General features: G+C 41.0%; 1 protein-coding gene across 1 annotated transcript in view; it reads right to left on the bottom strand.

Annotated features, from left to right (window-relative positions):
* The window catches only part of LOC106806266 (phosphatidylserine decarboxylase proenzyme-like), a 29364-nt gene continuing 13491 nt past the window's right edge, over positions 1-15873 (bottom strand). The window contains exons 2-8 of the mRNA XM_014808143.1: positions 15053-15198; positions 13730-13911; positions 12066-12302; positions 10360-10831; positions 6399-6559; positions 1405-1504; positions 1-678 (exon numbers count right to left, since the gene is read on the bottom strand). Of these exons, the coding sequence (XP_014663629.1) occupies positions 539-678; positions 1405-1504; positions 6399-6559; positions 10360-10831; positions 12066-12302; positions 13730-13911; positions 15053-15198 (1438 nt within the window). The 3' untranslated portion in view covers positions 1-538. The remainder of the gene's footprint in view (positions 679-1404; positions 1505-6398; positions 6560-10359; positions 10832-12065; positions 12303-13729; positions 13912-15052; positions 15199-15873) is intronic.

The raw sequence follows: 15873 nt of genomic DNA, 5'->3' as shown, positions 1-15873 counted from the left end.
TTTTTGGAGGTTTTCGGTTATCAGAATTTCGGATAATAGATTGTGTACTGTATTGATATCTTGCAGTGCACTAGCGCAAAAACTCTAGTGTGCAATATGCCACCTACCCTAACTATGCTTTGTTGAGATCTATATGACAAAGGCAGTACTCCTTTGTATTCAACTTTAATGTTGCCTTGTCAGATGAAAAGGTCACTAATGAACTGGTGATCTTTTATTTACACTGGATCTACTACAATTTACCCAATTTCCTCAAAAGCATGTGACAGTCTGCTTGACTCTCAGAAATGCTCTGAGAATCCATGTGTAGACAACTTACTACTTTGTACAACTCGCAGGCTCAACAGCACTGTAATCAAGACAATAGCGATGGGAGGAGTGCTCCCCGCCTGGTGGCGTGGCCAGATGGGCGGAGTGCTCCCCGCCTGGTGGCGTGGCCAGATGGGAGGAGTGCTCCCCGCCTGGTGGCGTGGCCAGATGCTTCTTTGTTCCTTTGGCAACAATCATGGACTACAAGTGTGTGGTGCCGACACAGCGATCAGACATCGCTGGTGATGTCACCGAGCGCCTCGCCGACCTTGACCCGGTCGCCAGGCTTTTTTGTGAAGTGGAAGTTGTTGGGTGCCTCGAAGATGAGCACAATCGTCGAGCCAAGATTAAACTCCCCAACGACCTCTCCTACATGAAGCAGATGGGGCATTAACGAACAGGTGACCAATACAGGATGAGAGGATAGCACATTTCGGGAATTCTGAGTTGAGGTGGCTGCTATATTGGTCAGTATAGTTATAGAAAAGGAAAGTTATCAGCACAACTCTACGATGAGGAAGCTGAACATTTTTCCAACACACAATGTCATTATAGTAACATGATGAAAACAAGTTCTTGGTCGACCAATATGCCTGGTATGACACCACTTTTAGCTTCACAGTGATAGGACAATGAGCTATCCAGTTAATATATACAGATCAGTCAAATGATGAGAAAAACATAAAAGTGAATGCTTGAGACTAGCATTAACCGAACCAGCACCCATGATTGCAGGATTTAACGATATGAGGGTATTGGTGCTGGATCTGGCCTACACCCTCTACCTGCACAGACATTCCGTGGCCAATCTTTACCAATAACTAAGCCCACACCGTCCCACACTATGGCCACATCAAGCAACGGCTATGTCTTTGTACTGAGTTTAGAGATATTTATCATTATCACCTGGTTTTAGGGCCAACATAAACATATCTTAAGAAATTGCCTGTACAAAGATGTGAAAGTCAAAAAGCGTGTAATTGTGAAGAGAATGCTATAAATTATTGAAATTAGATACTTGTTACAGGTAACCAATTAACACTTTCAAACTAATTTTAACCGCTGGCTGAATCACTATATATTACTAGCACATACCTTTCCTAAACGGCACGCCCGCAATCTCTAATTTGGGATTCTGGAAGTCTTTGTCAAAGTACGTTCCAGCCCTCCAGTGTTTCAGATTTGTATGTAATTCCTAAAACGGAGGAGCACATGACTACATGTAGCAAAAATGTGAGGAACACTGTAGGCACATAGGTAAACTATATATATAAAATAAACCCATTACACACATGGCATACGATACCTATGCAGAGCCTATTTTATATTGTAAATAATATAATATTCATATAATTAAATATATTGCTTAGACATGTTCACACATATAGCAATAAGTTGCTGCACCATGTATGTCTCGCAGCATTTCAACTTCAAGGTTGATGTATTTTTGCATATCCTCCCTCATCAAACACTACTCGTGCTACATCTACTGTTGTATTGTCGATTGTATTCAGACGGATGGCGGCGGATTCGTTAAATAAACAACACGAACAAACGAGACCTTATTAGTAACAGCAGATCTCTATTGCACATGCTCCCACACTAACAACTTCCATTACGAAATGGCTATTACATCCGTCCCCTTTTTAGTATTAAAACGCGTCTGTGGCTATGCTATGGTAGTACGAAACCATGTCAAATGAGAAAACGTTATGATAAATTTCTTTGACAGTTCATAAATAGTCCAGCCTAGCCAATTTCAATGAAATACTCCACAATGTTCAGTTTTGTCTTCTTAAAGCCGCACAATGCGCATCTACACGCTAATTTCTCCAGTACTAGACTAGCAAATACTTCGTGTCATGGATAATCACACTACCTTATGACAAAATAAACTCTAGTTCCTCCCATTTCACTGCGCGTTGTCTCATAAAAGGTATTTGAAAATACCTCCAATGTTGTTCAAATACTCCGATGTTGTTGACAGTTTCCCCAAGCAACCGTGCAGCGGTGCTGCGGTACAGCAAGCGGTACGGGTGTAGCAAAGATAAAAACTTGTGACGTCACCTCACCACTTCGAGGCTAAATTGTTTGGCAAACAGTCGGCGTTTGCGCCAGAATGCCAGTTTTCGCACCTCTTTCTTGTGGGTTTTAAGCAAACGCGCAGTGAAATGGGAGCAACTAGAGTTTATTTTGTCATAAGGTAGTGTGATTATGCATGACACGAAGTACTTGCTAGTCTAGTACTGGAGAAATTAGCGTTTGGATGCGCATTGTGCGGCTTTAACAAACTCTGTTAACTGTCTAACAACGTCTTTTTACCGTACACATATTGATGTTACTTGGCATCGTAACAAATGGAATCAACAATGCTCACAGAAAAGTCATTTTCACAAACACTTAATCACAACAGTTTAGTTAAGGCCAAAAGTAACCTGCAGGGTATTATTCTGCCCCTATTTTACCAGCAAGGTCATTTCTCCCCTTCCATACCAGTCTTAAATTCTCGCCAAAACTTTCAAACTGCGACCACTCCTATGGACTGCTTGTTTTGCCCATTGTTTCACTATCCTGATTTGACTGTGATCGACTAGGAGAACTTCCTTCAGCTTGATGAGGATCGCTCGTCAGACTCGTCTTTGTCTCGTCCATAGTCCATAACTGGTTTCATATTTAAGTCAACATTCTTAAAGCATGAGATTTTCTTCAATACATTTTCAGACACAGTGATCATGGGGCCTTTCCTGTTCACGACAGCCGTTGGTAGCGGTCTGTAAGTTGGTTAAAGTTGATCTCTTCTAAAGTTGTGTTTGACCATAACCTACATTTCCTACTTTGATGTCTTTGTCAATGGCAGGATACTTTAAATCAGCAGCTGGTTTTATTTCTAAACCACTTTCCAGTTTTCCTTGGAACTTGATGACACTTTGTCTCTGGTTCACCCATGAACATTAGTTTGTGTAGTGATCGTCCCGTGGATATATGTGGCATTGCTCTGTACTGGAGCAGGAATTTGAATATATCCTGTTTCCAATTCAGCTGATTGATGTGTGTTGCTCGTTCTGCTTTCATGATTAGCTTGTTAGAACCTTCAGCTTGAGCGTTAGCTCTCAGGCATCTTGGAGGGATTCTCCGGCATATAAAATCCATGTTCTGAGCATATTATCGAAATGCCACAGAATTAAACAGGCTTCCGTTGTCAGTTTTAGTAATCTTGGGTGTCCCAAACATACTAAGAACTTTATAAAGAACTGGAATCTTGGCGTTTGCTGACACTGATCGTATAGTCTCTAATACAGGGTAATGGGAGCACTCATCCACGACTGCTAGCAAATAGTCACCAGTACTCAAGGGTCAGCAAATATCCATGTTCAGGTTTTCCAACAGTCCAGCGGGAAGTTTAGACATATTGAATGGAGCCATGTTTATGGGCGCTGGCGAGAGAAACTGACGTAATGTACACTGTCCTATCCTTCTCTCTATTCTTGCAACAATCGTTGGAAAAATTATAGAATGAATAAATAGTTCATATAATCAGTTCAACACTTCAAAGTACTGTGAGCTCTACAATATTGATGTCACACTCACCACTGCATCTGTTTGATTACATATCACCTGTCATTTCTTGTACAGTAAGCTCTATTGCTTTTCGTAATGTTGTGTCACCAAGACTAGTGTATCTTACATCATCCAACCGTATAGCTCATGGTGAGGATTCTTTGGCAACAAACTTTATATATGCTTCTCCAATTTTCTCCTCCTGTAACTCCATGTCTGCAAAATTTACAGGGTGTCAGGACATATAGTCTGCAACGTTGTAAGTCCCTGTTCATATCAGATAGTAAACTTGTACGGTTGTAAGCGTAGGCCCCTTCATTATATCCTTAGCAGTAGTCTTGGGTTCTCCAATATCTTTTCGAGTGGCTTGTGTAAAGATGTGTCACGGCGATCGTTCACTATTGTGAGGTGTCGCAACCCCCTGAGGGAAAGGTATGTGAAGTTAAGGTGTTCGCATGCCCACACTGCAGCAAGAGCTTCTCGCTCGACTTGACCATACCGCGACTTGAATGGATTGAGCGACTGCCTGGAGTAGAACACTATCCTTTCTTGCACTAGAATGGCAGATAGTTCCACATCAACTCTCACTTCAAGTAGCTTACCAGGGTCACAATATGCCTTCACAGTGTCACCTGATAGTGATAGCTTGTCCTTGAAGGTTGTAAAAACATCTTCAGAAAGTTTGGTCTAGATCCATTCCTTGTCTTGATGAGTAAGTTCACGTAACGGTTCACAGTCCGACGTGTAATCCTTGATGAATGGCAAACAACAATTCCCCCCCCAAGGTCAAGGAAGCTCCTCATTTCTCTCACTTTCCGAGGCCTTCTAGATTCCCTGATTGCTTTCACTTTCTAAGAGTCTGGTGGTATGCCATTCTCACTAAAGATGGTGACTCCAAGTAATGATATGTTCTCATTCGGAACTCAACGGATTTTTTTCTTGTTTAGAGTGAGACTGGAATTATGTAGGCTTTGTAAAACTTCTCTAAAAGCTTGGTCGTATTCACTGCAATCTTTTCCATGGTCCAGTATATCGTCAAATGTATCCAGTTTACCTGAAATGTTCTGCACGACTTGCCGTATCATTTTCTGGAATACCCAGGATGCCGATTATATGCCAAGATTTAGGCGTTTGTAGCGATAAATACCGAGGTGCGTATTAAACGTCGTAATGTATCTCGACTCGGGTTCAGGCTTTAACTGATGATATCCACAACACAAATTTAATCTCGTGAATAGTTTTGACTCGTTGTGATGCCTTTGTTTATTGTTGGCATTACATGCAATTCATGCTTCATCACTTTATTGGCTTCCCACATGTCCACATACCCAGGAGCAGATCTTGCTTGTCTTTTTTGGGGGTGTAACAATTTGGGAAACCCACGGAGTGGGCTTTCCATCCACCCTTTCAATAATATGGTCAACTATCAGTTTGGCTATCTCCTTCTTTATTTCAAGATAAAATGTCCTCTTTCGGGATTTCTCTGCAATGAGTCATATCTGGGTGAACGTGAAGCTTTACACGGTATAGTGTATCCTAAGATTGGCCAATATTTTCTTTTACCTTTTACTACATGAAACTCCAGAACATTGTATTTTTTCATGGTCTCGACCCCTAAATTACATGTTCCTAGTACTTTGAGAGCATCCTTTGCTCAATGAGGCACCAATCTACTCCTGTTCTTGGTTCTGTTGAGGGTAGGCCCTCCAATTTTCTTGTAGTCTGACTCGTCAAGAATATACACTGTGAGGACCCACTGTCAATAGGTAGTCTGATATTTGTGTTGTTGACTTTAACCAATGTATGGACCTTTGACAGCATGTACATGTTTATCTCTGTCATTCTGTGTTGCATATCTTATACCATAGCAATAACTCTCATCGCTATTAAATCGACATCTGCCATAACCACTAGCTTGAAGCCACAGCCCAAATTTTGTGAGGTTTCTCGTTGTTTGGACAAGCCTTTACCTTCGCGAAGTGGTTGGGTCCTTAACAAGCATGACAGTTTTGGCATTTTGCAAGGCATGGCCATCTCCTATGCGAAAATTGGCAATTACAGTTCCAACACTTTATAACTCGCATGGGACAAATTGGTGTCAAATTGTTGTTGGGACGATTTGGTGTTGACAGGTTTTGACATACTGTGACCTCAACCTCGTGGCACTGAATTTCTGTAGCCAAACTTATATTTATGCGAAACAGAATTGACACACCGACCTGTGTCTCTGTCTGAGCTCTGTTTCATTGCGGACAAGGATATTACATCAACAGTAGCCTAGATTCACCTGTCTGGCATGACTGACAAGTACCTCTACTAATTATTACTACAATGTGACATTTTAAAAGCAATGCTTAGTACTGTAGTGTAGCGCTTCACTTGTCATTTTGGTGAGCAGACATGCAGGTTCACACAAAAACTGGTTGAGCTTTACTGACCAATAAATATTATATAGGATGTGGGAGCATGGTTATCTAATGCAGACAAGACAGGTTAATCAGCACACAGGTCAGTGGCATAGCAGCACTCACGTAGTCACTGTGGATTCTAATGGAGCCAACATTGGTTGCACCGACAGCTGTCATAGAGAAAAAGCCAAATTCCCATTCTCCCGCTAGCACAACACGCTCGTTGTAGTTAAACAAGCCCGATATCCAGCGTGCTATTCTTGGATTCACGCTCATCAGCTCACCTGAAACAAACATGCAAGCTGTAGCAGGTGTGCATTGATGAATGGTTACAAGCTGTAGCAGGTGTGCATTGATGAATGGTTACAAGCTGTAGCAGGTGTGCATTGATGAATGGTTACAAGTTTGATGTGAAACAGACACCAGCCTAACTGTGTGAAACATTCATGAACTCCACAGTAAATAAACTAGTTTAGACTATTAATGCATAATATTTGAAATCGCAAAATGATATCAACTAGGAATGATTCCCAGAATAACGACAACTCCAAATAGATGCAGTCCTAACTTTTACATCTCAACATTAGGTGTCTTCCTACAACCTTGGCCAACCACAATTATATTAATTTTTGAAAACTTGAACAAGTCAACGCAATCAAACACCTGATAAAATAAATATTGATGATAAAAATGTAATATGAAGGGGTATCAGGACAAGTCCCCCTCGTAAAATCACTCCTCAACAATCACTTCCAGGACAATAACCCCCTGACAATAACCTCTTTCCCCAGACAATAAACCCCCAGGAAATATGTTTTCTTAACATAAAGAATATAGCTGATTTATCTTATTTCCGCATATTTAACCTTTATTTTTTCCAGAATAATAACGAATACATATATATATATATATATATATATATATATATATATATATATATAGATATATATATATATATATATATATAAAGGGTGAAAAATTAACGCGTTATTGGTCAATTAAGGGCCGAGTTATAGAGTGGAAGGGAAATATGATCAAGGTCCAGGTCAAGGTCAAATAAAAGCCGCAGTGACCTTGTTTTGGTAAGCAACACACATTATCCCCAAGATGTGTAAGTATACCAAGTTTGGTAGCGCTAGGTCAATTAGGGGTCGAGTTATAGAGCGGAAGGGAAATATAATCAAGGTCAAGGTAAAGGTCAAATAAAGGTCATAGTGACCTGGTTTTGGTACGTGACACACCTTCTCCCCAAGATGTGTAAGTATACCAAGTTTGGTAGCGCTAGGTCAATTAGCGGCCGAATTATAGAGCGAAAGGGAAATATGATCAAGGTCAAGGTAAAGGTCAAATAAATGTCGTAGTGACCTGGTTTTGATAGCGCTATGTCAATTAGGGGCCGAGTTAGAGAGCGGAAAGAAAATATGATCAAGGTCAAAGTAAAGGTCAAATAAAGGTCGCAGTGACCTGGTTTTGGTACGCTGCTCACCTTCTCCCCAAGATGTATAAGTATACCAAGTTTGGTAGTGCTAGGTCAATTAGGGGCCGAGTTAGAGAGCGGAAGGAAAATATGATCAAGGTCAAGGTAAAGGTCAAATAAAGGTCGTAGTGACCTGGTTTTGGTAGCACTAGGTCAATTAGGGGCCGAGTTAGAGAGCGGAAGGAAAATATGATCAAGGTCAAGGTAAAGGTCAAATAAAGGTCGCAGTGACCTGGTTTTGGTACTCTGCACACCTTCTCCCCAAAATGTGTAAGTATACCAAGTTTGGTCACGCTAGGTCAATTAGGGGTTGAGTTCTAGAGCGGAAGGGAAATTCTGTGTGGCGGACCGAGCGGCGGCGGCGGCGGCTGGGGAGACATGAAACCATAGTATCCCCGCCGACTTCGTCGCGGGGGATACAAATATATAGGTGTCATCAGCATATTGGAAGATATTATACTCTTCTTCCCACAATTTTATGATTTTCCCTAGCGAGGTCAGATTTCTAGATTTCCAAATATTTAGCAAGCATTTTATAGTTTAATTTTGGAAGCAAATTTTCAGTGATCATTTGACTTTGATCTGTATTAAAAGTCACACCTAATGCTGTAAACTTCCCAGCCGTGATCCACTCTGGGCAATTTTCTCTGCAAAAGCACCTATCAGAACCCTCCATTGACCCAATCCATAATATTTTAGTTTTTCCTATATTTGTCTTATGCTAGGGGCACACGAGCGATTTTTATCGCCCGATCGCGGCGATTAAAATCGCCAGCGAATTTAATCGCCCGATCACGAAGGGGCACACGTAGCGAATTTAATCGCTCGATCACGAAGGGGCACACGTAGCGAATTTAATCGCCCGATCACGAAGGGGCACACGTAGCGAATTTAATCGCCCGATCACGAAGGGGCACACGTAGCGAATTTAATCGCCCGATCACGAAGGGGCACACGTAGCGAATTTGAGAATGAGAGCGTACGCGTACGCCACTCGACAGAATTTTCCATCGATCATGTGATCGGTACAAAATGGCGAACCGCCGAAAAAAGGTTGTTGCTGTTGTTAGTGCTGTTTATTTGCTTCTAAAAAGAAACAAAATACGGAGAAGGGCTCGTTGGGCGAATCGAAATTCGTGGTCCAGGAGTTGGATAATGCGCCGGAAAGGTAAAGGGGTCTACTCGAATTTAGTAAAAGAACTGGAAACATTCATTGCAAGTCTCAGCACTATTTCTGTAATAGCGACCTCCTTCGCTACACGATCCCGGTATTCAGGGATCGTAATGTCAAAAAGGCATGGCCTTTCCGACCACAGAAATACCAATTCGCCTTCCTTTTCGCGAGTCCACACTTCTACAGTATTGGAGACAGCCATTTTAACATCACATGATATCAACAACACGTCCGATTGGTTTAGAAAAATCGATCGGGCGACAAAATACGCCGGTCACGGGCACACGAGCGATAATAATCGCCCGGCGTAAATAATCGCCCGAAAATATCTAACATTTTGGATACGGGCGATTCGATCGGGCGATTAAAATCGGCGTCGACGTGAACGGGCACACAGGAGAATTTTTCGAGCGATTTTAGAATTCGCGGCGATCGGGCGATAAAAATCGCTCGTGTGCCCCTACCTTAAAGCCCCGTTATGTTTTGGAACCATTTCAAAATATTATAAGCTTCTTTCATTGATTGCTCTCTTCCGTCTAAAAATAAATAGGTGTCATCAGCATATTGGGAGATATTATACTCTTCTTCCCACAATTTTATACGTTTAAGTTCTTTATTATATCTGACGGCTGCTCCTAGTAATTCTACACATAATATAAATATATATGGCGAAATTGGATCCCCCCGTCTACAACCTCTTTCCAGGCTAAACGAAGTAGAAAACTGTCCATTTGAAATTATACTAGATTCTGAATTTTGTTGAAAGACTCTAACCCATTTTTAATTGATCTCCAAAGTTAAAAATATACCGTCATGATACCGTGTCAAAAGCCTTTTCAAAATCGATCATCATTATCATTCCTGGCATTTTTTGTGCCTTTGTTTCAAATATAATATCATATATTATTCTGGTGTTTTCTCCAGTAAAGCGACCCCGAATTCAAACCTATTTGAAACATCTACTGTAAGTACTTACTGTAACATATCCATGACTAACTGACACAACTAAATTGCTAAAATGTTCTATGCACCTTGAGAAATTGTGAGAAATTACGAGGTTACCATCGCACTTTCATGCAAAACGCATGTACAATGTGTATTGCATGCCGTTACTAAGCTAAGTGTCAACAAAAGCGCGCTTAAATGCAAGGTGTGTAGCGAGGGGAAAAGGGCTATTTTCGGTTGCGCGGCAAATTCAACACAATAATAATAAACTAAATTATGTGGGTGATTGTCTAGAGGGGTAATTGCCTGGGGAGTGATTGTACAAGGGTAACTCTTGGAGGTAATTGGGAGAATTTCCTGGAGAGGGTAATTGTCTTAGGAGGGGGGGGGGTAAATGTCCAGGGGTATTTGTTCTAGGACCAATGAATCATATATATACTTATGTATATATATATATATATATATATCACAGATGTACATGCACCTACCAGGAAAGTGTCTTCTGTAGGCAACATCCCATGACGCAGGTGAGTGGAAGGCGTGGTAGTCGCCTGGCGCCAGGTATATGACACAATGGTAAAGTGCTGTGTTAGACGTGCTGCAGTGGCACAGTGAGCGCTGGTACGCATGGTCCTTCCCCTGCTCGTCGCTGCCTGTCTCAGCCTTTGACTGCAGCCCATCCGTTTCGCTACTGAAACTCTCAAGCAGGTGCACTTCACTTCTCTCCGTGGTGACAGTTGCAAGGTTTGCCGGCGCGCTTTCACATCTGTGCAGCTCGTATGACGATGCTGTGCTTTGCCCGTCTATGCAACGCGAGTCTCGCCTGTCGCCCGATGGTCTCATCCACGTTGCCGGTCCCAGAAACTCCTTCAGTGAATAGGTGACGCCCTTCACTTGCTCTACTTTACCAGGCATGTCGACCTTACCCAGGTGCAATATCCTGCCATCGGCCGGGCACACCTAGGAAACACGAGCATCTATTGCATACATACAGGTGGTTAATGAATCAGATCTATCACACCTGAATACGAGTTCAGGTACATAGTTAAGATATTCCCACATCTACGTATAGTAAGATCTGTAAAACCAAGGTCTAATGATTGACACTAAGACAGAGAAATATCTCCCACACATAGAAAATGGAAAGCATAACTTTTTAAGAATCCAGGTGAGAATAGCGACGTATTGCCTTCTAGGTGGGTAGGTGAAGGGGTCAGATGCTTTGAGACGCATTTGGTGTCATTTTCAGTTAACCATTTACAGTCACCTCAGTTTGGGATTAGAATATGGATAACTTATCTCATTTAGTTTATGTTAACAGTCTATATGTAATTAGCACAGTAAATAACTGCATTCCTGTAACCCTGTCATTTATCAGTCACATGACTCACGCAAACAGTCTGGAATTCTTAACACTTCGAAAATAAATGTTTCTGTTATATTTCCTTTGCTTGCATGTTTGGGTACTTCATTCACTTCAAGGTTTTGTTATCATTTTCAAAATGGCAAGAGGGATAAAATGTACGATCGAGATGAGGGTCAAAAGTAGCTTTCTTTGTACTCAATAAACAAAACTAAGGATATTCTTAACCCTCTTTATCTATATCTGCTTAGAGCTAGAAATATATAGACCTTGTATTGCATCAAAGACGTCAGAAAATTTAGCTTATATTTGTTTACCTTATAATCTGGACAATTACTATCAGTTATGGTTTACACAGAATTGTCTTTAACGGTGACCTAACCTCTAAGGTCAGGGTCAGCAATGTCTCGCGCTTCTCACGACCCAGCCACCATACCCGAACAACCAATGCACATTGCTCAAACTTCACCTCGGCACCGACAGCAAATGCCATGGTTGCCCTCCTTACTTGACTTGGTGCCAAATATTAGATGATATCCACAGGTAGAAACTGTAGTGGCTGCACTACCAGGTATGCCTCCATACCCTTCCAATAAATCTCAATGTATGCATCCCTCTTTGCCCCACATGAACGTTAAAAATTAAGTGGCCTCGACAATGCTAATTTGAAGAAAATGTTTGCATTGGTATCCTCCAACTTGCCATTGTGCCATAACATACTAAAGGTAATTCTTGCCATTGTGCCATAACATAGTAAAGGTAATTCTTGCCGGGCCCTAAAAATCCAACTAAAACACTGTAAAACCCTACAGACACATTTTGCAAGCTTACAATTGGGTGCTTCTGATCAATTGGTCGTGCAGAAACTTTCAACTTTCTCCGGAAGAACTCGCCCAGGTTCTTGTAGTGCTGCAAGTCTTGGATGGCCGCCTCCTCAATCTTGCAGTCGAACGCCTTGCTGTAGGCCATGTATATGGGTGATCTCAGCCACGTGGGAAGGTCAAGGCTGTTCACCTTCCCCCACAGCCTCGACATACCCCGGAGAGGTATCATCCTGTACACCATCACCTACAGGGTCAAGAATTGCTCTTCAGTGACGTACTGCAATCAAATTAGCTTCTGAAGTTTGACTGTATGTGTATCTGACAAGAATTTTTCACTTTGAAAATGAATTAATCTAATTAAAAAAGACAGTATATTCAAGCATGTGAGGCATATTTCAACTCTAGTTATAGTATCTTTTGCCACTTGTTTGGCACTTACATACTAGACACTACTAGTTCATGTCAGATTTGGAATATAAACACGCATTTAGTTGATAAACCTCGCAGCTAAACGCATATATATATACCTACTGTGAGGTTTCATATGTTGAAAAAATTCACTACAACTCAATTGTATTGCTACTTTCATAACATTTCTTCTCAAAATCGAAATAGAAATTTTTTCTCTTACGAACGTAGCACCACAGTGATGTTTACACATCCGGGACACAGTAGAGCGATCGGCTCGATTCATTAACAGTTCCTTTCTATGATCAAACAAGTTATAATTCATTATTCGACGTTTATTGAGTACAAAATTTTGAAATTTGTTTAAATCATATCGTTATCTATATATTACTTATGGAATCAGGAAATAAATATAGTGTTTTCGTTCCAGGAACTATTTGCGCTAGGGTAGGGCTACTGCTAGCTGTGCAACAAAACCACATCCGACAGTTTTCAAAACAGTCACCTTTGGAGCACATTTCTGGCTCAATGAGAACTTTTCGTGATGTTTGCACACTGCAAGTATGCTCACAATAGGTCTATACGAGCTTTTTGTTGTGAGGTTTATATAAATCCGTTTTAAAGCATTCTTGTGTAATGGTAAAATGCTAGAGAAGCACAATTAAAAAATTACTAATTAATTTCCTGGTAAAACATTTGATTTTAAGTAATAACATCAAGCTGTATTACCACATGTTAATAGAAATCTTGATTAAACAGATATGACATAGTCCACGACAGGGCATAAATAGGTGTATGTCAGCAAATAACAAAATAACAGCTGACACATCACATTTTAGTGTATTGTCAGCAACTTTACAGCTATACAAAGTGCTTTGGCTAAAAACCAACAAGTATTTCATCAGCATGTCAGAGGCTAATCTAGCTATCTATCTATATGTGGGCACGCATGGCAAGCATAGCGAGCGTAAAAAAATTATATATATATACTTATCTTTCACATTAAATTGGGCTTTTGGTTGACACATTTTATTCAGATATCTATAATATAGATCGTATATGAGCATTTTGTTATAAAACAGTGCCTATATAACGATAGAAACAGGGAGATCTGCATCAGAGCTCTCCTAATTTGGGCGTTTTATGAATTTTGTAATCTGGGCGTTTTGCTAGGGGTCGTAATTTGGGCGCCGGTATTCGGTATGAAAAATGGCCAGGATTAGGCCCTGCATGTGTATAAATAAATTATTGTTTTTGTTTTACCTGCCAGTCCCTAGCAAGGTCTATACTCTCGCCTAGCACCCGTTTCTCCCTCTTCCTGATATGGCCAAACTGCTGATAGCAGATATAGGCAAAACCGACTCCCATTGGAATCGGCACCCACTTCAACGAGCGCAGGTATCGAGCTAGCATGTTGGTACTCTGCCCCTGTCCTTGCTTTCCTCCTGAAACAACAAGTGCTGGTGTTATAATTAACCAGGTACTATGGACAATGGCCAAGAATGAACAAACTGACTTTCATACGGTATCAACAACAGAAGCAGGAATGGAATTTTCAACAACACAACGTCAAATTCCATAATATAACATACATGGATTTTTCTTCATCATTATTGCCACTCTTGTCTTTAATCTTCTACTTCACCTGGGAAGGGTATTGTACTATGTATGCCGAGATTTATGTAAAGTTATGATATAACCAGGCTGACAAATCACTACCATGAGTTACAGGATGCGATGCTAGTTGCTATCCTAGTTGCTAACATCTGTCACCTCAAAACGGCACGTTTCCGCAGCAAAATGCATAGATATGTACCTACTGTGAGCTCGTCTATGTTGCAAAAATTCACTACACCTCATTTGTATTGCTACGAGTTCTCATAACATTTCTTCAGCAAACCTAAACAGTCTTAAAAAACTAGTACTTTCAATGTGTACACCTGTAGTGTTTACACATCCGGGACATAGCCGAGCGATCGGAGTTTTCATAAAACAGTTATTTTCTATGATAAAAAGTTATAATTCATTATTCGATGTTTGTTCAGTACAAATTTGTGAAATTTGTTTAAATCATATGTTATCTACATTACTTATGCAATCAGCAAACTAATATAGTGTTTTTTTTCTCCAGAAAATATTTGCGCTAGCATAAGCCTACTGTTAGAGTTCTGAGTCACATCGCTCTATGTGTATCTGTATGCCAAAACTCTGTCCAACGGAGTTTCTAAATAGCATAAAAATATCCAACTTCAAAGCACATTTCTGGCTCAAAAGAACATTTCGTGAAGTTTGCATACTGCAATTACACTCACAGTAGGTGTATGTAGGGGTTTTGTTGCGAGCTTTATCCATTTTAATAGATCCAGGTACTCAGCAGCATTCTATGTCATTCACATTAAAAAGACTCTAACTAGATGTTTTTCTTTTAGGCACCTAATTTAACTTAAGGCACTATATACTTCACCTATATGGATTGGCATCTTAAACTCGGCAATTTCCAGACAACGATAATGACAACAACAACTAGCTTAATTGCATGGGAAAATTTCATGCCTCTTCGTTCTCACGTGCCATACTCTCACTCACCAGTGCCTCCGCCATACCAACGTCTGTGTGTCATGCAGCCAGTAATGTTCCATGGCCTTAGCATCTCTCTGCGTGCCCAGTGACTCATGTGCTGAGATGACCATTGGAGCAAAACCGTCGTCGTTGATATAGTCGAGAGTGGTAGCCTGTGTGTAAAAACTCTATCAACACATGAAGTTGTGTATAAGAAGCAGGCTTGGGATGGGTACAGTTGTATGGGGGGCCAAATATCCATGGCGCTATTAACTTCTGTCCACGTGGCAGTCGCTAGAGCTGTGCGCACAGTTTAATTTCCATAGCAGCTGGAAGACATTCTGCGAAAACCATCTGGTTAACACACTCCAGGAGTAGAAATTAACTTTTGAACAAGGGAGTCCAACGGACTCCCTGCCCTCAAAAAGAGGGGGATCGCAGCAAAATGAGGGAGTCTGCAATCTGAAGTTCAAAACTAAAGATATTAACAAACACACATGTGTTTATTTTGAAGATTCATGCGATTGCACGTCTGCCCAATTTTCTTTGGACATTTGCTGAAAAAATTCGGTAATTTTCGCGAGGCTGTGCTCTTGAACGAACTAGTTAGTATCTAGCAGAATTTTCAGGGAGTCACACGGACTCCTGCATATGTCAAATCAGGGAGTCCGACAGTAAATCGGGGAGTATTTGACACCGGACTCGCGTTAATTTCACACAATTACCCTCCTCTTAAAGCCAGGATTTCGAAAATAATTTCCAACCAGTCCTGTGTTTCCCACACTTTTACAATACTTACCCAGTCCTTGTGTTTGGAAAAGGCAGGCGAGTGAAAAATCGCACACCTT

The sequence above is a fragment of the Priapulus caudatus genome, unplaced genomic scaffold (genome assembly GCF_000485595.1).
Source record: "Priapulus caudatus unplaced genomic scaffold, Priapulus_caudatus-5.0.1 Scaffold150, whole genome shotgun sequence".
In the NCBI taxonomy this organism is placed as follows: Eukaryota; Metazoa; Priapulida; class Priapulimorpha; order Priapulimorphida; family Priapulidae; genus Priapulus; species Priapulus caudatus.
The sequence above is the reverse complement of the archived record's forward strand: the minus strand, read 5'-3'. Positions and strand labels throughout refer to the sequence as shown.